The sequence below is a fragment of the Triticum aestivum genome, chromosome 5B, assembly GCF_018294505.1.
Source record: "Triticum aestivum cultivar Chinese Spring chromosome 5B, IWGSC CS RefSeq v2.1, whole genome shotgun sequence".
Lineage (NCBI taxonomy): Eukaryota > Viridiplantae > Streptophyta > Magnoliopsida > Poales > Poaceae > Triticum > Triticum aestivum.
The window spans coordinates 579,235,339-579,257,360 of NC_057807.1; the positions used below are offsets into that span (position 1 = coordinate 579,235,339).

At 51.4% G+C, this 22,022-nt stretch overlaps 1 protein-coding gene across 1 annotated transcript; it reads left to right on the forward strand.

The window, feature by feature from the left end:
* Positions 1-19,329: 19,329 nt before the first annotated feature.
* Positions 19,330-21,391, forward strand: LOC123115052 (UDP-glycosyltransferase 83A1-like). The gene is made up of 2 exons (XM_044536339.1): positions 19,330-19,813; positions 20,490-21,391. Exons 1-2 carry the CDS (start codon positions 19,330-19,332, stop codon positions 21,389-21,391), a joined length of 1,386 nt encoding a protein of 461 aa, XP_044392274.1.
* Positions 21,392-22,022: the final 631 nt, after the last annotated feature.

Below are 22,022 nucleotides of genomic sequence, written 5' to 3' on the forward strand. Positions count from 1 at the left end.
TTGGTGATGTAATACCTAAGTTATGGTACACTGCCTGGTTGTGGGCTTTATTAATTTAAAGCCGGCCGCATCTGGCATCTTCATTCTTAAAAAAAAGCTCTAACTTTTTTTCTTACCACGAGGAAATTGCACAAACCACCTGCTTTGGTGCAGAGTTACACAAAATACCTACTTTACATGTTTGTTGCGCAAAACACCACATATTATGGTAATTCATTTTAGGTAGGTACAATCCATCATTTAGGTGTGTTGACATGATTCCTAACAAGTGGGACCAGTTTATAAGTGCACCCGTGGCAACAACAACAAAAACCCGGCCACATCAGCAGCCAACAAGAACTGTCAATATCTCACAACCCTTTGTTCCCACTAAGTTGAATTTCCCCTAGAATTTTAGTGAGTGCATTTATGATTATTTGGATTATTGTTGCATTTGTTTGCATAAAACACCTCACACAGAAGAGCAGGTGGCGGCGGCGTCTATGTTCCCTTTGCTAGCAAAGTGGCCGCCGGTGATGCATCCCAGCCAGCTCCCCTTCATCGTCGGGTAAGCCTATCTCCACTCCCCCTACCCACCTCCCACCACCCAAAGGTCTACTCGTCGCCCCTATCTCTGCCTGTTGGTTAGATATTCTTCTCCTCCTACCCCTCTCAGGGTCAGGCCTGTATCAGAGATTATTTGCGCACCGTAATGGAAAATAATACTGGTTCTAGATGTCATGTATGGACAATCCTTCCTATCAACAAACCTGAAAAAACAAGGTTTCAAGGTCTTTTTGGGTCTACATGCGCAAATCAAAGGGTTTAAGAATGGGTGCAGGCCTGTCATTGGTAAGTATCTCACCTCTATCGAAGGGTTTAAGAATGGATGCAGGCTTGTCATGGGTCATTTTTTCTGTTCAAAATTTAATATTTACAAAAATGAAAACAATAGTACAATAAACCATAAATGCACTCATTAATATTCCAAGGAAAATTCAGCTCAATTGGAGCAAAGGATTATGCAATTTTGAAGGTTCTAGTTGGCTGCTGATGTGGTCATTTTTTTTTGCCACAAGCACACTTACAAATTGGACTCAGTTGTCAGAAATCATGTCAACACACGTAAATGATGAATTAGACTTAGCTGAAACGAATTACCCCAATATATGATGTTTTGTGCAACAAACCTATAAGCAGATGTTTTATGGAACAGTAGCACCAAAAGCGGGTGCTTTATGCAATTTTCTCTTCTTACTGGTGCGACAAGGCGACAAACACCACCTGCATCCGACAAGAGCATCTACAATTGGACTTGGCAAATTCAGCCCTCAAACGCCCGTGGACGCGCCTGGGCGCGTCCTCGGGCACCCCTCAAATATCCACATTCGGACACCTCAATTATGATATCTCAAACCCATACAAACTCATGCAACCACGTCGATGTACACATATCGTCCGGCTACTCCATCACTACTAACTAACATGCCATCGGACTACCAAAATTTGGCATGTTTGGCTATGGTGGAGTTCATCCACGGCTGCCTTTGCCCTTCCCGATGCCTTTTCTCCCCTTCTCGAGGAAGTACCGGTCGAAGACGCAGTATGGATCGAGCCAGATTTACTCATCGCCGGAGCTGTCCTCGCTGTCGTCGTCCTTCTTCTCCTTGGTGGCAGTCTGACCATGGCACAGACCGCTCAATTATGCTCTCGGGCGAGGGTGCGTGTGTTCCTCCGCTACCGTTTCTTCACAAAGCGGGCGTGGATGGCTTCCTTCTCTGCGGCTGCCCGCGCCCGGGCATCAGCCACCTCCGTCACCGCCATTTCTGCCATGATACGGGCCTCGGTGACCCTTATCCTCTCCTTCCCACGGCATGCCGTCCGTTCCTGGTGGGACTCATAGTCTGTTCGACCGATGATGGGAAGCAGAGGTGTTCCGGATGCTGGGACCGCTAGGATCCAATACCAGAGGACCCGTGCGCCCGGTGAGCCGACACTATTGCATCGCTGGAACGGATACGTCCGTCGGCCGTGCGATGTCCTCCCGGGAGTGGCGGAGTGCACTATGGGCTGCCATTGGCTCCTCCAACTCGCATGGGATGACACCCCAGTCGATGGATCCGGAGTCTGATCCGCTGCCTGGCATGCCGGAGAAGGTCGGAACTCGCCGGAGGTGAGCTCGGGTGGCGGAGGGGAGTGGAGGGGAGTGGAGTGAAGTGGCTAGGGTTTGCTTTGGCGATCAGATAGGGATGATTATATGTGTGGTCGGGTGGACCAGCATGGGCCGGGTCTGACGTGGCAGGCGTGCTCGAGAGCACCCGGGCGCCCCCATATCCGGCTCATATTTGGGTTGGATACGAGGGGTGCCGGTCAGCCCGGCCGTTTGAGGCCCATTTGAGGTGTCAGGCTAGGTCGAAAAAACATGACCGATCAGTGGCCCGTCGGCATATGAAGCGTGTTTGAGGCGCCCGGCTGTAGATGCTCTAAGCATACATATTACTCCCTGTCTCAAAATAAATGTTTTAGGTTTAGTATAATTTTAGGTTTAAGGTCTAATTTTGAGGCCCGTTTGAGACCATAATTTTAGGTTTAGTATAAATGATCATCGTCGGCGGAGAAGCAGTCGCCGCCATCACTGTCGCCCTCCGGGCAGCACCCTAGGCACCCTTAGTCCTTGCCAAAAATCCTGACGAAGAGCGTTGCCGCCCCGTCGTACTTGAAGTGGAGGGTGTGCCTCCCCGTCAAGCTGCAGGCTCGGGCAAAAGTCTGCCACCCGCGGGTCAGGTACACTAGACCCGAGGAAGTAACTTCAACCTCTGACCACGAGGACCGGTTGCAGGAACCATTAGGCTGCAGCCATAGCCCGATGGGTCCCCCCGCTGGCAGCTCTTTGGTGAAGCAGCGAGGGAGCTGGATTGAGGTGCCGGGCGGACCCTCCATCCACACCACGAACTTGCGGGTCATGTCGTCCGAGTAGGCCCGCGGGCAAGGTGGTCGGGCGGCCATCGCGTGCCTCCCTCCTCGGCCTCGTCCCCTGCGGCTCCCATGGCCGCTTCCACAAGAAGGATCCTTCCCGCGGCCGCTGGAGCTGGCGCAGTCCCCCAGTGGAGCATGCTCACGCTGGGAAGGGGCCGCCGTAGGCGTGACGGTGGCCTTGTGAGGGCAGCCACACCGTCTCTTCGGTGGGGGCAACTCCGGCTCCTCCTGTGGAGCCTCCCCCTTCTTGGCAGCAGAGAACCTTCTCATCGGTGCCATGGATGCTACAGCAAGAGTATGGAATGGAGGAGCAAGAAGACAGAGATGGGTTCGTGCTCTTCCCCCTACGCCTTCTTATAGGCGACCGAAGAAATCCAACCGGCATCCCTTGGCATTCGGGCAATGATGGCTCCATGGTGTGATGAAGCCATGTACCTAGGGTAGGGTCATGGACCTGTCCAAAGTACCCTTCCCAAGGACATCTCTAAAAGAAACTACCTTTCAGTCGACCTGGAAGGATTCCACTCGACGGACTCGAAGACACTCAACCATGAAGCCACTCAATCGACCGCCAGAAGATCTAGAGTCACTCTGCACCCAAACGGTCTATTATTAAGCAGTCTTTATGGTCATGATAGCACTTTATGTAGGGCGTTACCAGTAACGCCAGGCCTTAATGTACTTTAAACCCTGCATAACTGAGGGCCGGAGGGGTCTGGCAGACTCTATATAAGCCACCCCCTCCTCAGTGCAAAGGGTTCGCACCCCTGTAACTCTCACACATATAATCCAGTCGACCGCCTCCGGGCACCGAGACGTAGGGCTGTTACTTCCTCCGAGAAGGGCCTGAACTCGTAAAACTCTTGCGTGTACAACTACTCCATAGCTAGGATCTTGCCTCTCCTTTAGTACCCCCCTACACTACTGTCAGACTTATAACCACGACAGTTGGCGCCCACCATGGGGCCGGTGTCTTACCGACTTATTGGAGAAGTTGCATTTTTTTCCGATCGCCTTCATCATGGTTTCATGCGGAGTTTTGGTCGAGGGCCACGAGATCCATCTCGGTGCGCTCACATTCATCGCCGACGACTCTGCCCGGCTTCAAGAGGCTTCGCTCGACGTCGACGCGCTCCCAGTCCGCCGAGCGACGCACTTTCACGCTTGCGTCCGCGGTGTCCTCCTGCGGCAACCGTCGACCCAGTATCGACCGGTTTTTGTGTCATCCTCCCTACCAGCTTCCCGCCGGTGCAAGCGCTTTGGTCGGTCGAGGCTTCAGTGGTGGGTGAGGCACACGGTGGCTCGCCAGTCGACCACCGCCCAAGTCGCGGCAATCGAGCCCGACGAATCTCTCTACGGCCTGTTCGACTGGCTCCGCAGAGACTGCATCCGAGTGCGACAGCAGTGATCTAGCGGTGGAGGTCCTGATGGTCAACGGACCACACGGTCCCCCCGGCTTTCCTGGTGCCGAGGGAGGTAACGGCGGAGGCGATCCGTCGCATTCCCATGAGGAATACCTTCCCGAGCTCCTCAATTCACTGCAGAGGGAAGAACTTCGCCGCCGGAACATGGATGCCCTTCATACTCCTATCGTTGGAGAAACCCCTGAGGCTCACGCCTTGGAGGACGCGCGCTTGGCTAACCTGGCTGAGCGCACTCGACTGGAGAACCTTCAGCAAGCACTCGACGAGCGTGCGCGACAATGGGTCCCTAACTCCAGTCGACGTCAGCTCTTTCCACCTCCGACTCAGGTATATTGAACTCCGATTCAGAATTTAGCAGCTACAGCCCGTATAGCAGAATCAATTCAGCCTTCCCAGTCAGGGGCTGGCAGAGGCTTGATGCAGATCAGAGATTTGCTCCGGGCAGCAGGAGATCAAAATTCAGCTGTATCATAGTCGCGGAACAGGATTCACAGCAAATCCGTGGCTGCGAATACGGTCCAGTCGGCTCATAGCCCCAGATCGCCCCCGAGGCGTGAAGGGCGTGGAGACAGGCACGATCAGTACAGGAACCGTGAACAGTATGATCACCGATTCGATCGCGATGATCGACGTTGAGTGCCCACCCCTCCCCCTATGGGTGGATTCTACGTACCTCGACAGCAGGATGATAGACGCCAGCACAGTGGCGGGCGAAGAATTCCAGTCGACCCCAGGGAACCAGGCTTTGATGCGAGATCCATCATCATTCAAGGTCTGGTCGACCAGAACAGAGCTCACAGAGAGAGTCACGACAGAGATGTACCCACCAGCAGCCGAGTGCATGTCTCCGGACCAGAGTGTTTCAGCAGAGCCATCAGAGCCGCAGCGATTCCTCCCAACTTCAGGTTGGCGACTGGAGTCAGTAAGTTCAACGGTGAGTCTAAGCCCGATACTTGGCTTGAGGACTAGCGAGTGGCTGTCCAGATCGGTGGCGGAAATGACGAGGTGGCCATGAAACATCCGCCTCTTATGTTGGAGGGATCAGCCAGGGCATGGCTGAATCAGTTGACACCCAGCAACATTTACACGTGGGAAGACCTCTCCCGAGTGTTTGTCAGAACGTTCGAAGGAACATGCAAGTGACAAAAAGGACTGACAGAGCTGCAATCTTGTGCGCAGAAGTCGAATGAGACTTTGAGAGATTACATCCAGAGATGGATCACATTGCATCACATAGTAGAAAATGTATTTGATCACCAGGCAGTCTGCGCCTTCAAGGAAGGCGTTAAGTACAGAGAGCTAAGCCTAAAATTTGGTTGAACAGGAGACATGTCTCTGAGTCGAATGATGGAGATAGCCACCAAATATGCCAATGGTGAGGAAGAGGATCGGCTCCGGAGCGGCAAGCACAAGTCAGTCGCCTAGGAAACCGGAGGAGGGAACTCCAGTCGGAAGCAAAAGCGGAAAGCCGAGCCAGCTGCTCCTGGAGAAACCTTGGCCGTGACTCAAGGAAAGTTCAAAGGAAAGCCCAAAGGGCCTTGGAACCCCAAGAAAGTGAAGGATAAAGAGGGAAATGACGTGATGGATTTGCCATGTCACATCCACACGAAGAAAGATGAAGAGGGTAATTTCATTTACCCGAAGCATACCACTCGACAGTGTCGACTTCTGATACAGCAGTTCCAGGGGAAACAGTCCAAGGATAAGGAAAAGGAGTCAGAAAAAGTTGAGGACAAGGGGGATAGTGATGAGGAATACCCTCAGGTCAATTCCACTCTGGTGATTTTTGCTGACGTTGAGAGCAAAAGTCGACTGAAAGTTATAAACCGAGAGGTGAATATGGTTGCTCCAGCGACACCCAATTATCTGAAGTGGTCTCAGACGGCCATCACATTCGACCAGTCTGATCACCCGACGCACATAGCCACCCCTGGGAGGCAAGCTCCGGTGGTCGACCCAGTCGTCGAGGGCACTCGACTGACTAAAGTATTGATGGATGGCGGTAGTAGTTTGAATATATTGTATGCTGATACGCTGAAAGGGATGGGCATTCCGATGTCCAGACTCAGCACAAGCAACATGAGTTTCTATGGAGTCATTCCTGGCAAGAAGGCCACATCACTCGGCCAGATTGCTCTCGATGTGGTTTTTGGTGATTCCAAGAACTTCCGCAAAGAAAAGCTGACATTTGAGGTTGTAGATTTCCAGAGTGCCTACCATGCTATTTTGGGCAGGCCAGCTTATGCACGTTTTATGGCTCGACTATGTTACGTGTACCTCAAATTGAAGATGCCTAGCCCCAAAGGCGTGATCACTGTTACTGGTAATCGCAAGAAGGCGCAAGAGTGCTTCTAGAAAGGCTCAAAGATCGCCGATGCTCAAATGGTGGCAGAAGAGTGGCAGGAACACCAGAGGAATGCGGACCCGAGTGATTTGTTGCGAGCCAAGAAACCCGCTACGGAATCAGCGTTTCAGTCATCCGGTGAGACAAAACCAGTTCACATCCACCCGACCGACCCCAACGCTGCTCCGACTAATATCTCCACAACGCTCGACCCCAAATAGGAAGAAGCGCTCATCCAGTTCCTCCGTGAGAACTGGGATATCTTTGCATGGAAACCATCTGACATGCCAGGTGTACCCAGGGGGCTGGCTGAGCATCGTCTGCGAGTTGATTCAAAGGCAAAACCTGTCAAGGAACATCTGCGACGGTCCGCTGTCCAGAAAAGGAAGGCTATTGGCGAAGAGGTGGCTCGGCTCTTAGCAGCAGAGTTTATCCGAGAGATTTACCACTCCGAGTGGCTCGCCAATGTTGTCATGGTCCCCAAGAAGGACAACTCACTTCGCATGTGCATTGACTTTAAGCATATCAATCGGGCCTGCCCGAAAGATCATTTTCCTCTTCCCCGCATCGACCAAATAGTCGACTCGACTGCGGGATGTGAGCGACTGTCTTTCTTAGACGCCTATTCCGGGTACCATCAGATCCGTCTGTATGGACCCGATGAGATCAAAACAGCTTTCATCACCCCATTTGGGTGCTTCTGTTATGTCACCATGCCATTCGGCCTCAAGAATGCCGGAGCCACGTTCATGAGGATGATTCAGAAGTGTTTGCTCACTCAAATCAGTCAGAATGTGGAAGCATACATGGATGACATTGTGGTCAAGTCACGGAAAGGTTCCGACCTGCTGACTGACCTCGCTGAAACATTTGCCAACCTCAGGAGGTATGATATCAAGCTTAATCCATCCAAGTGCACATTCGGAGTTCCTGGCGGAAAGTTACTCGGTTTTCTCGTTTCTGAACGAGGAATCGACGCAAACCCAGAGAAAGTGGGCACTATACTCCGAATGAAACGACCTGTGCGTGTGCACGATGTTCAGAAGCTTACTGGTTGCTTGGCCGCTTTAAGTCGATTCATCTCTCGTCTCGGTGAGAAGGCATTGCCTCTTTACCGACTGATGAAGAAGTCAGACAAGTTCGAGTGGACTCCTGAAGCTGATGCAGCGTTTGCAGAGTTAAAAACCCTGCTTTCCACCCAGCCGGTGCTTGCTGCCCCGATCAGCAAAGAGCCTTTGCGGCTTTACATTGCAGACACAGGACAAGTCGTTAGTACAGTACTTACGGTCGAGCGGGAAGAAGAAGGGAAAACCTTCAAAGTTCAGCGCCCAGTATATTATTTTTCTGAAGTCCTGACCCCATCAAAGCAAAGATACCCTCATTATCAGAAGCTTGTATATGGGATCTATATGACCACGAAGAAAGTTGCTCACTACTTCTCTGACCATACCATCACAGTCGTCAGCGACGCCCCCTTATCAGAGATTCTGCACAACAGAGATGCAACTGGTCGAGTGGCAAAATGGGCGATTGAACTCCTTCCCCTTGATATCAGATTTGAGGCAAAGAAAGCTATCAAGTCCCAAGCAATAGCAGATTTCCTCGCCGAGTGGACTGAACAGCAGTTACCGACTCAAGTTCACTCGGAGCACTGGACTATGTTCTTTGATGGCTCTAAAATGCTGAATGGTTCCGGTGCCGGGGTAGTGTTGGTTTCCCCCCGAGGAGATAAGCTCAGATATGTACTCCAGATTCACTTTGACTCCTCCAACAACGAAGCAGAATACGAAGCACTTTTGTATGGGTTGCGTATGGCCATTTCACTCGGCGTCCGTCGCCTCATGGTCTACGGTGACTCGGATTTGGTGGCTAACCAAGTGATGAAGGAGTGGGACGTCAGAAGCCCAGCTATGACTGGTTACTGCAACGCAGTAAGAAAGCTGGAGAAGAAATTCGAGGGGTTAGAGCTTCATCACGTACCCCGACTGAAAAATCAAGCAGCTGATGACTTGGCGAAGATAGGTTCCAAAAGAGAAGCCATTCCCAGTGGCGTGTTTTTGGAACATGTCCACGTATCGTCGGTTCAAGAGGATCCTTTCACCGAAGAAGCCCTGCAGCCAAAAAGTGCCACGGATCGGACTGAAGTTGAGGCCCCAGCTATGGTTGACTTAATCATGGAAGTTCTGGTTATCACTCCCGATTGGACAGTGCCTTACATCGCGTATATCCTAAGGAAAGAGCTCCCAGAGAATGAAGAAGAGGCTCGGCAGATCATCCGTCGATCCAAGGCCTTTACTGTCATGAGGGGACAATTGTACAGAGAAAGCGCGACTGGAGTCAGCCAGAAATGCATAACACCGGAAGAGGGCCGAATGGTTCTCAACGACATCCACTCGGGGACCTGTGGCCATCATGCGTCCTCTCGGACCATCGTGGCTAAAGCATACCAAGCAGGTTTTTACTGGCCCAGATCAAATGAAATGGTGAAAGAGATAGTCGACAAATGTGAAGGATGTCAGTTCTACTCCAATATGTCACACAAGCCCGCCTCAGCCTTGAAGACCATTCCAATCGTTTGGCCTTTCGCTGTTTGGGGGTTAGATATGGTTGGACCACTGAGAACTGGCAGGAGCGGCTTCACACATGTACTGGTGGCAGTCGACAAGTTCACCAAGTGGATCGAAGCCAAGCCTATTAAAAATCTTGATGCTGGCACTGCCATCAGCTTCATCAGAGAGTTGATATTCAGATATGGAGTTCTGCATAGCATCATCACTGATAATGGGTCGAACTTCAATTCCGATCAGTTCAAAGCCTTCTGCGCTTCTCAAGGCACACGAGTCGACTACGCTTCAGTCGCCCACCCCCAGTCCAATGGACAAGAAGAAAGAGCAAACGGCCTAATTCTCAAAGGACCGAAACCTGGTTGATGCATGACCTCAAGCACACAGCAGGCGCGTGGGTCGACGAACTTCCATCAGTTCTTTGGGGATTGAGGACTACTCCAAATCGGTCGACTGGGAGAACTCCGTTCTTTCTGGTCTACGAAGCTGAAGCGGTTCTGCCAAGTGACCTGCTTCACAATGCACCGCGAGTCGAACTCTACTATGAAGTCGAAGCAGAACAAGCCCGGCAAGACGTAGTCGACCTTCTGGAAGAACAAAGAGAGATGGCCATGATCCGACCGACCATCTATTAGCAAGACTTGCACCGATTCTACGCCAGAAATGTGAAGATCCGAGCCTTCCAAGAAGGAGACTTGGTCCTCCGAGTGGACCAACAGAAGCCACACAAACTCGCCCCTACTTGGGAAGGCCCCTTCATTGTTACCAAAGTTCTCCACAACGGAGCATACCGTCTTTACAACGTCGATCGCCATATTGACGAGCCACGAGCTTGGAATGCGGATCTGCTCCGCCCCTTTTATACTTAAGTATTCACTCGGATGAGTTGTAATAAAAGTACTTCTGTAGTTTATTTATCAAAGACAAGAGTTTTATAATTTTCCTAGTGATTGTTGTTACTTTTGTTCACATAAATCAGTCCCCCAGTGGATGGCTTAGCTGCGAATCCGTTTCTCCTAAGTTTGTAAAAAAATCCTTACCGAGTGGTGAGCCAGCCTCCCGCTCGGAGGCTTAGCTGCAAATCTGTTTCGCCTAAGTTTAAACAAAATCCTACCGAGTGGTAAGCCAGCCTTCCACTCGGAGGCTTAGCTGCGAATCCGTTTCGTGTAAGTTTAAACAAAATCCTACCGAGTGGTAAGCCAGCCTTCCACTTCGAGGCTTAGCTGCAGTCCAAGTACTCGCCTAAGTTTAAACAAAATCCTGCCGAGTGATGAGACAACCTCCCACTCGGGGGCTTAGCTGCAACCTAGTGTTCGCCTAAGTATAAAATACAACGTGCGCTCCGCAAGGAGGACGAAGTGCAGGTCGACTGCTACCTTCTCCTTCCGAGCTACGCCATAAATACAACGTGCGCTCCGCAAGGAGGACGAAGCGCAGGTCGACTGCTACCTTCTCCTTCCGAGCTACGCCACAAATACAACATGCGCTCCGCAAGGAGGACGAAGCGCAGGTCGACTGCTACCTTCTCCCTCCGAGCTACGCCACAAATACAACATGCGCTCCGCAAGGAGGACGAAGCGCAGGTCGACTGCTACCTTCTCCTTCCGAGCTACGCCACAAATACAACATGCGCTCCGCAAGGAGGACGAAGCGCAGGTCGACTGCTACCTTCTCCTTCAGAGGTACGCCACGGAAATCCTACCGAGTGGAGAGCAAACCTCCCACTCGGGGGCTTAGCTGCAGCCCAGTGCTCGCCTAAGTTTTTGAAAATCCTCCCAAGTGGTGAGCAAACCTCCCACTCGGGGGCTTAGTTGCAGCCTAGTGCTCGCCTAAGTTTTTGAAAATCCTACTGAGTGGAGAGCAAACCTCCCACTCGGGGGCTTAGCTGTAGCCCAGTGCTCGCCTAAGTTTTTGAAAATCCTACCGAGTGGAGAGCAAACCTCCCACTCGGGGGCTTAGCTACAGCCCAGTGCTCGCCTAAGTTTTTGAAAATCCTACCGAGTGGAGAGCAAACCTTCCACTCAGGGGCTTACCTGCAGCCCAGTGCTCGCCTAAGTTTTTGAAAATCCTATTGAGTGGTGAGAAAACCTCCCACTCGGGGGCTTAGCTCCAGCCCAGTGCTCGCCTAAGTTTTTGAAAATCCTACCGAGTGGTGAGCAAACCTCCCACTCGGGGGCTTAGCTGCAGCCCAGTGCTCGCCTAAGTTTTTGAAAATCCTACCGAGTGGCAAGCAAACCTCCCACTCGGGGGCTTAGTCACGGCCAAGTGCTCGCCTAAGCATGACGAGTACAAGTCGATTGCAATTTGTGCTTCGTCCCTACCTGCAAAAGTGCATCACAAACACTAGTATATATTCCAAGCGAAGGACAATGATCATTCGAAGGCGAATGCAAACATATTCAACGGCAAACCCAAGTTCAGATAGCGTCCTACAGATCCAGAAGTGCTCAGGCACCAAGCCTGTTAAAGTTTATCGGTTACAAAAACCACTCGGCATTCCGAGGCAAATTTAAGGCATCGAGCATAGAAGTTTTTTACTCCTCCTGCGGAGGACTGGAAGGTGCAACGAACTCGTCCAGGTCGATTCCATCTGCGATCCGAGTGGCAGCAGCAATGAAGGTCTCCATGAAAGATCGGAAGTCATGCTTCTTGGTATTGGCCACTTTGTGAGACGCCAGCTTGTCCTCTCGCACGTCCTTGCAGTGAACACGGACCAGAGACAGAGCAACGTCGGCACCACACCTGGCAGAAGACTTTTTCCATTCTTGCACTCAACTTGGAACTTCGTTCAGTCGAGTCATCAGAGACTCGAGATCGTTCTAAAGTGTTTCTCCCGGCCAGAGTGCTGTGTCGATGCATGATGTTGCAACCTTCAGTCTCGCAAGATAGTCAACCACAGCAGCAACACGAGACTCGAGACGGAGCATGTTCATGGCGGCTTCATCCTTCACAGGAGAGTTGATGGGATCTAAGCCAGTCTCCACTCGACTAGTCTCCTCTTCAAAGTTTTGACAGAATTCTGTGGATATGATCCAAGGTTAAGCTAACGTTCCTACAATAAGTCAGTGATTACCAGTCGGATATAAGGGGTTACCTTCGAGCATGAGGAATAACTTCTTGGCGAGCCCTCCCGGATAAGCCTCCAAGTCGTTCTTCTTTCCCACCAGTTCGCTAGCCTTGTCACTCAGGGCCATCTTGTCATTATTCAGTCAGCTGACCTCCTTGTTGGCCATGTCGAGAGCAGCTTTCAGATTGGTATTCTCCTCTTAAAGTTTGCTGATTGAAGCCAACTTTTCTTCTGCGAGTTTCGTCTTGTCCGAAGCCGCTTTCTGCGCGTCGGCGAGGTCAAGGTCCTTCTTCTTCAGAGCATCCCTTAGTTTATCTGCGAAATGATAGTGAGGTCAGACTCAGGAATGGACAAAAAATAAGGGCAGTCGTCAAGGTTCTCACCAAACATACCTTTTGTCTCCTCCTTCGCCTTCGTGAATTTCTCCTGGACAAGCTTCAGATCAAGTTCGAGCTAGATATGCTTGTTCTCCAACTCAGTATAACGAGCCACAAGCTCGCAAGATTTTTGCGAAAGATCAGTTGACAGACATCAAAGACAGGTCATTTCCGAGTGACTAAGAGAAAAATCGTAGCATTTCTAAGACTACAGTCGAATCAAAAATTTCAACTGTATTCTCGGGGACTACACCCAGTGGGTGCACTCAGCGTGCCCCCACTGGTTCTACCGGCTCGGATCGATCAGTCGACCGAAAGTAGCTAACTGCCAACAGTTAGACACAGTTTCAAAAAAAGAGAGAAAGAAAGCAAAGTATTCTTCAGACCATAGCCGACTACCAGCAGTCGACCAAGGTCTCGGGGACTACACCCAGTGGGTGCACTCAGCGTGCCCCCACTGGTTCCATGATTCCATTCGACCAGATCGAGTGAAGAAAGTAAAAGAGAAAAAAGTTCAAGACATAAAGACTACAGTCGACTGCCAGCAGTCCACCATAGTCTCGGGGACTACACCCAGTGGGTGCACTCAGCGTGCCCCCACTAATCCAGACATTTCAATCGACACACCCAGTGGGTGTATGACAAGTATTAAGATGTTCAGAAAGAAAAATTGTCAGGTATCATATCCTAACAGAACAGGCGGTGGTCAACTAACCTGGACATTGCTCTGAAGAGCTGAACTTACATCATAAGCTGCTTGGCTGGCGTCTCGGATCGCCTTCACCTGCTCCATCATGACCCCCGCCTGGCGTATGGCTTCCTTGGCAGCACCTGCTTGGTCCTCTGGGACGTGGTGTGTGGATAAGAGGGAAGGTGGATCAGCACTCGACGAGGGAGGGCGGACACTTGTCAACAGCACCGCAAAGGACACGGTAGCCCGAGCAACATTGCCCCCCTCCGGAACCAATGTCTCAGGCGCTGACGCAACCTGAGCAGTCTTGCCAGCAGACGCTTTCCTGTTCCTCCTTTGCCTTAGTGGCTCCTCATCATCATCGCCAGGGAGATCAATGATAATGCTAGGTGGAGCTACAGAAAAGGTTCAAAGTTAAAAATGAAGATCCGATCGACCGAAAGTGAAACTGCACAGATCATACCAGGATTGGAAGTGGCAGCATCCTCCATTTCTTGATCTTCATGCCTGGCTGAGGTCTCAGAAGTAGCAGCACTGCGATTTCAGAAATCAGTGGGTCAGCGATCGGGTCGACCAAGAATATATCCATGTTGAAAGAGAAAACATGAGTTATGCCATTACCTAGAAACAGTCGGAATCTCCATCCTCATCTTTGGTAGGGCCTTCGCCGGTTTTGTCGGTGCCGCTCGGGGTTGCTTCGACGCTTTCTCAGTCGGCGCCGGAGAAGTCGTCCGAGGATGTTTGGTCAATTGCCCAGCAGGCACGGCTCCCTTTCCACACTTGACTGCAGGATCATCGGCGAGCTTGGACCGTCTTTCAGTACGAGGAGGCTCGACTACCTCCTCCTCTTCCTCATCAAAGCCAGCATCTTCTTCACCATCGTCGCCGTCCGACTCCCACTCCTCCTGGCTTTCACCTCCACTTCCTTCTTCTTCTTCGGTCTGTTCTTGCGCCCCCTTAGGCATCGAGTACATCTCGGTAGTGATCTGGAAGACAACAAACAGGATAAAGGTCAGTCGACCGAATTGCAGCAAAGCAGAATGAAGAAAACAGAATCACAGTCAGAGAAATGTAGTCAGACCTTATCTGGTTCGTAGGATTGGTCGAGTGGCGGGATCCTCCTGGCTCCACGAGGATTATCGCTGTTCCCCGTGATGGCGGTCATCCACCTCTCTAGAGTGACATCATCGACCTCCTCCGGGTGGACCCGAGTGGTGTCTTCAGTACCAGAGTACAACCACATCGGATGGCCCCGATACTGAAGTGGCTGAATGCGCCGTCGAAGGAAAACCTCTAGAAGATCCATGCCCGTCACTCTATCGCGAATGAGTTGGACCACGCGCTCCATCAACATCCTAACCTGAGCCTTCTCCTCCGGAAGCACCTTCTGAGAAGATGGCTTATTCACTCGGTCCATGGAGAATGGGGGGAGGCCAGTCAACTGCCCTGGCGTCGACTGGTCTTGACAATAGAACCAAGTCGACTGCCACCCTCGAACTGACTCGGGAAGGGTCATGGCTGGAAAGGCACTCTTACTCCTCATCTGAACTCCAAGACCCCCACACATCTGGATTACTTGGGTTCTCTCGTCATTCGGGCTAGCCTTTTTCACCGTTTGAGATCGACAGGTGAAAATGTGTTTGAAAAGACCCCAGTGCGACCGACAACCCAGGAAGTTTTCGCACAGAGACACGAAAGCGGCGAGGTAGGCAATGGAGTTGGGTGTGAAGTGATGGAGTTGTGCCCCAAAGAAGTTCAGAAACCCCTGAAAGAAAAGATTCGGCGGCAGAGAAAAAACGCGATCTACATGGGTGGCTAAGAGGACGCACTCACCCTCCTGAGGCTGCGGCTGCCACTCCTTCCCCGGAAGCCTTGCTGACCCATGGGGGATCAGTCCTTCATTGGCCAGGTCGTTGAGTTCCTTCTGGGTGATGGTCGAGCGGATCCAGTCTCCTTGGATCCAGCCTTGCGGTAGGCCGGAGTGCGACGAGGATCCGCCCCGACTAGGCGCTCTCCCCTTCGCCTTCACCGTCGCCTTCTTCGCCCGCTCCAAAGCCGCCGTCTTTTCCTTCACCATCGTCGCCGGCGAGGCGCGCAAGGAGCAGCCAGGCAGAGGTGGAGGCGAGCGCAGCGGGCGAGTTCGAGGAAGAGGGAGAGGGGATTGAGGGCGCACTGTTTTTAAAAAACCCTGTCCGGCGCCTTATATGAAGTCTCTTCCGAGTGGCTAACTGGTAGGCCCGGGCGATCCTGTCAAATACCGCAACAGTCGCGCGCATGATACGTGGCGAAAAAGGTGGCGCAGAAATCGAGGCGTCCCTGCCTTATCCCATCCGAGTACTGCGGCTTCCTCCGCCTCGCGCGCTTCCCGAAATTCAGATCCCGCTAAATCCGCGAACAGCAGAGCAACTTGTCAGACTGAAGATTTCCTCTGATCCGTCGCTCGGAGATCTCCAAGTATAGAAAAGTCACTCGACCAATATAAAGAATGGATCAAGGCGACTGAAAAAGAAGTTGGTGCCGTCACCTAAGGTCATTAATCCAGAACAAGACATACTCATAGCACAAAAAGAGGGGTCAGAAGAATTCTCAACTCCTTCCTCACTCAAACTTCGATCCATTCGGGGGCTAATGATGAAGCCATGTACCTAGGGTAGGGTCATGGACCTGTCCAAAGTACCCTTCCCAAGGACATCTCTAGAAGAAACTACCTTTCAGTCGACCTGTAAGGATTCCACTCGAAGACACTCGACCATGAAGCCACTCAATCGACCGCCAGAAGATCTAGAGTCACTCTGCACCCAAACGGTCTATTATTAAGCAGTCTTTATGGTCATGATAGCACTTTATGTAGGGCGTTACCAGTAACGCCAGGCCTTAATGTACTTTAAACCCTGCATAACTGAGTGCCGGAGGGGTCTGGCAGACTCTATATAAGCCACCCCCCTCCTCAGTGTAAAGGGTTCGCACCCTTGTAACTCTCACGCATATAATCCAGTCGACCGCCTCCGGGCACCGAGACGTAGGGCTGTTACTTCCTCCGAGAAGGGCCTGAACTCGTAAAACTCTTGCGTGTACAACTACTCCATAGCTAGGATCTTGCCTCTCCTTTAGTACCCCCCTACACTACTGTCAGACTTAGAACCACGACATGGTGCGCACCAGGTTTTTCGTCGTCCTGGGCGGTTACCGAGGCGACTTGGGGAAGTGAAGGCATCCGCACTTATACTAAACCTAAAACATTTATTTTGGGTAAGTCAACATAAAACATTTATTTTGGGTATACAAGAAAAAAACTATGGGCAAATATGGTACATGTGCGGTGAAGCTTGACATGCACAAGGCGTATGATAGGGTGGAGTGGAATTTCTTACAGCTCATCCTTCTACGTTTGGGCTTCACGCCACTCTGGGTGGACCTGATTATGGAGTGTGTGGGGTCCGTCACATATCAGAGGGCCTTTCTAGCTTGATCATGCATGAGGAGGAGTCTGGGAACTTATTGGGAGTTAAGGTGTGCAGAGATGCCCCCTCAGTGTCACATCTTCTTTTTGCTGATGATTCACTAATTCTCATGCGAGCAGATGCTGCCAATGCAACTAGTCTTCGAAGAGCCCTGGATGATTATTGCATGGCTTCGGGGCAATTGGTTAGTGATGCTAAATCTAGCATATTTTTTAGCCCTTGTACACCCGTGGAGACTAGGGTGGAGGTGTGCACCACCCTAAACATAATGGCAGAAGCGATCACGGATAAATACTTGGGCCTTCCGCCGATTGTGGGAGTAGACCGTTCTGATTGTTTTCAACATCTCATTGATAGAGTGCTCTGTAGGATCAGAGGATGGAAGGAAAAGCTATTATCCTATGGAGGAAGAGAGGTCTTGTTAAAGGCAGTTATTCAGGCCATTCCCTCGTATGCCATGTCCGTGTTTAAATTACCAAAGCAGGTTTGCAATGCGAGTACTACAGCTATGTCTAAATACTGGTGGGGAGATGATGACTTGAAACAACACGTGCACTGGTTTGCTTGGTGGAAAATGTGTGTACCTAAAGAGATGGGTGGTATGGGATTCCGTGATCTACACTGTTTTAATTTGGCCCTTCTCGCAAAGCAATGTTGGAGGCTCTTGAGTGAGCCAGATTCGTTATGTGCCAGAATTTTAAGAGCAAAATATTTTCGAGGGGGCAACCTCCTTACGTGCAGCTTAAAGAAGGGCAGCTCTTACACCTGGCAGAGCATTTGGAGTGGTATTCAGACCTTCAAGAGAGGTCATATATGGAGAGTAGGAGATGGGTCTCAAATAAATATATGGGAGGACTCTTGGGTACCAAGCAGCCCCACTCGGAAAGTCATGACACCAAGGGCGAACATTGTAATTACCAAGGTGTCGGAACTCATCGATGCGGAAAATAGAGCTTGGGATGAACAATTAATTAATGATCTGTTTTGGCCAATTGATGCATAACGTATCCTCAACATTCCTTTGGCTTTAGGGATGATGGATGATTTTGTTTCTTGGCATTTTAACAGAAGCGGAAATTTTACGGTGAGGTCAGCGTATCATGAAGAATGGGAACACCAACACGGACGAAAGTTGAGGATGACAAATTCGATACAAGCCTCAAGTACTAGTCCAGTTTGAAGGACCATTTGGAAACTACGTGTGCCTTCAAAAGTGAAAATTCATGTGTGGAAAACTTTGCTTGGAGCTCTTCCATGCCAAGGAGTCTTAGCGAACAGACATGTAGTTTCGAGTTCTCAATGCCCCTTATGCAGTTCAGATTGTGAAAGCATCCGGCATGCTTTATTCTTGTGCCCTCGAGTACAGGAGGTGTGGCGTTTGCTAGGTATGGCAGCGGTGGTGAATGAGGTGTGCATGGTGGAAAGAGAGGGTGGCTCGGTGATGGCTGACCTCCTATTGTCCAAGAATCCAACTAAGTCATTGGTTAATGATGTTCACCGTAATGACCTTGTTGCCACGGCTGTGTGGTACTTGTGGTGGGAACGACGCAGATATACACACGGCGAGCAACTGTACGAGCCAACCAGATCGGCGCAAGCAATATCGGCACTCGCAAAAAATTACTCAAGAGCGAAATTCAAGCACAACAGAATTAGGAGACATGGCTGGGAGAAACCACCAGAGGGCACAATCAAGCTGAATGTGGACGCGAGTTTCGACATTGACAGTGGCACTGGCGCTACAGGTGCTATACTTCGAGACCACTCCGGTTTATTTGTGGCGGCATCATGCAGCAATATTCCTTTTGTTAAAGAAGCGGCTACGGCGGAAGCACGAGGCTTAAGAGATGGACTTCTCCTCGCAAGTGAAACTGGATGCAACAAGATATGCGTAGAAGGTGATTGCATGGAAGTCACTGAAATCATGCAAAACGGAGGAAATTCGCTTGGACCGGCAGCAGCAATTTATGAAGAATGCTCTTTCTTAGCTCGTAATTTTATTTCTATAATTTTTTCTCATTGTCCTAGGAAAGCTAATATGGCGGCAGATTTATTGGCTAGGAATTCCGAGGTCTCTAGAATTATTATGTGGAAATCAGTGCCTCCGGATTTTCTGCTAGATGTATTGGCAAACGATGTATTGTTGTTTTCACATGAAATATAAACCGTCATGATGGCTTTTCCCTTAAAAAAGAAAGTTAGTACAAAGTTGAGACCTAGTTTTGGGTCCGAGGGAGTATTGAAGCAATTTTATAGCTTTGAATGATTGTTTGGCTTCATGCTGCAGAACGAAGACAGACTTCACCACCAGCTCACGACCAAGATAAGCTATTTAAGCTGTGGTATGCGGTGATCGCCAGCTTGCCACATACACACTCTACTGCGTTTGCATCTCTTGCGCGCGTCTTTCTACTGCTGCTGCCGTGCGCGCGGACTGCGGAGGGCCATGGCGATGGGCCACGTGATGGTGCTGCCGTTTCCGGCGCAGGGCCACGTCACCCCGCTCATGGAGCTCTCGCACCGCCTCGTCGACCACGGCTTCCAGGTCACCTTCGTCAACACCGAGGTGGACCACGGGCTCGTGCTCGCCGCCATGGCGCCTGACGGCGGCGCCGCGCTGCGCGGCATCCACCTCGCCTCCATCCCGGACGGGCTGGCCGGCGACGAGGACCGCAAGGACCTCAACAAGCTCATCGACGCCTACTCGCGCCACATGCCGGGCTACCTGGAGAGGCTCGTGGGGGAGATGGAGGCGGCGGGGCGGCCCAGGGTGAAGTGGCTCGTCGGCGACGTCAACATGGGCTGGTCCTTCGAGGTCGCCAGGAGGCTCGGCATCCGGGTCGCCTCCTTCTGGCCGGCCTCCGCGGCGTGCCTCGCCATCATGCTCAAGATCCCCCAGCTCATTGAGGACGGCGTCCTCAACGACAAGGGTATGTGTGCTTCTCCTTCCGTGGACTGATCGATTTCTTCACCGGCTGTCCGGCCCGGCGCGATCATAGTAGCCGGAAACAGGGAACGGTGGGCCGTCCCTCGATCCGGATTCATCGACCCGGAATCAGATTCGGAAACGAGGGTCGATTCGATAAGATTCGATGCGGATTCGGCGTTTCCGCAGCTGGATCGTCGATTCAGGTTCGGCGACTCGACAGTCTTGGTTCTTGAATCGATCGAGTAAGCAAAAGGTCAGCCATATCAATCACGAACTCCTCGTTTTACTCTCTGCCCCGTTCTTTTCCACTTCCCTAAATAACTTCTCGTTCTGCTCTCCAATTACTCCAAGGCTGCTAATAAATTTTCCACTGGGAAGGAGATGATGTATTTTAGTCTTCATGAATCGACGATGCAGCCAGTTGCTCCCAGCCCAGCCAGTTGCTCCCCGCATCCGTAAAAACTCACGTTCCTCGTTCCATGGTACCGTACCGGATTCATCGTACCGGAATTGATTGGATCGCGTTTCCGCTTTAGAAAAATCGTTCTAGAGATGTATAACCCCACTATACCCTATTTTTTCCAGCCCTCGACTCTCGTCCCCCGTTCCCGTTCCTCGTTCCCACCGTACCGGAAACATGGCAACTATGGGCGCGATTGAATACCGTGTATCTGTAGGATGGCCGGAGCGGCAGGAGACGCTGCAGCTGGCCCCGGGGATGCCGCCGCTCCACACGTCGCTGATGTCGTGGAACAACGCTGGCGCCCCCGAAGGGCAGCACATCATCTTCCAGCTCGTCTGCCGGAACAACAAGTTCAACGACCTCGCGGAGATGACCGTGTGCAACTCCTTCCACGAGGCGGAGGTCGGCGCGTTCAAGCTCTTCCCCAACATCCTGCCCGTCGGCCCGCTCTTCGCCGACGGGGAGTTCCAGAAACCCGTGGGCAACTTCTTGCCGGAGGACATGAGCTGCCTCAAATGGCTGGACGCGCGACCTGACGGCTCCGTCGTCTACGTGGCCTTCGGCAGCATGGCCATCTTCGACCCGCGCCAGTTCCAGGAGCTGGCCGAGGGGCTGGAGCTCGCCGGCCGGCCGTTCCTGTGGGTGGTGCGCCCGGACTTCACCCCCGGCCTGAGCAAGGCGTGGCTCGCCGAGTTCCAGCAGCGCGTCGCCGGCACCGGCATGATCGTCAGCTGGTGCTCCCAGCAGCAGGTCCTGGCGCACCGCGCGGTGGCGTGCTTCGTGTCGCACTGCGGGTGGAACTCGACGATGGAGGCGACGAGGAACGGCGTGCCGGTCCTGTGCTGGCCCTACTACTGTGAGCAGTTCCTGGACCGGAGCTACATCACCGACGTGTGGAGGACCGGCCTCGCCGTGTCCCCCGGCGAGGACGGCATCGTGACCAAGGAGGATGTGAGGGGCAAGGTGGAGGGGCTCATCGGCGACGCGGGGATCAGGAAGAGGGCGTCCTGGCTCAAGGACGCGGCGTCCGAGTGCATCGCCGAGGGCGGCTCGTCGCACAAGAATTTCAACAAGTTCATCGACCTGCTAAGCCAACGAGCGAGTACCATACTGTAATACTCCTACAACGGTAGTGCTCTGTGTACGTGGCTGGTGCGGTTTGTGGCGATCGACATCTTGGGTCAGTCAAGTTTTTTTCTAGTTGGGTCAGTCAAGTTACAAGATTGCAAGATCTGTTGAATCTTTCTAGAAGTTCAAGTCTTTTTTAGAGATTTTAATACAGACTACATATGGATGTATATAGACATATTTTTGGGTGTAGATTCACTTATTTTAATTTGTATATAGTTCATATTAAAATATCTATATAATCTTATATTTAAAAACGAGAAAGTATATGTGTAAGATGAATTGATCATGTATCGAGGACATCAAGTTCGAGATAAAAATGTGCTTCTCCAAGCAGCGTGTGTGTGTCATCATGGTGCAAATTTTGTGGTGTATGAATTAGCTAAAATTGGTTGTTTGTGTTAGCCAAATGACGATAGCATTGGCTGGGTCACTATTGTACCGTCCCAAGTAGTTGCGTGTGCCTTGGGCAATTTACCCGAGGACCATTAAGTTATAAACTTCTGCTTTACCAATTTTTTTTTGCCATGCTACATCGATTTGACCGAGAAAAACCTAGAGATGTGCAATTTTCTCAGAATACATCCGACTAATCTCCTGTTAGATTTATTTTCATCAA

Excerpts from the sequence above, each read along its gene's own strand:
- LOC123115052 (XM_044536339.1), top strand. The coding sequence starts at position 19,330 with ATGGCGATGGGCCACGTGATGGTGCTGCCGTTTCCGGCGCAGGGCCAC. Across the intron at positions 19,814-20,489 it reads CGGCGTCCTCAACGACAAGG|GATGGCCGGAGCGGCAGGAG; the intron begins GTATGTGTGCTT and ends GTGTATCTGTAG.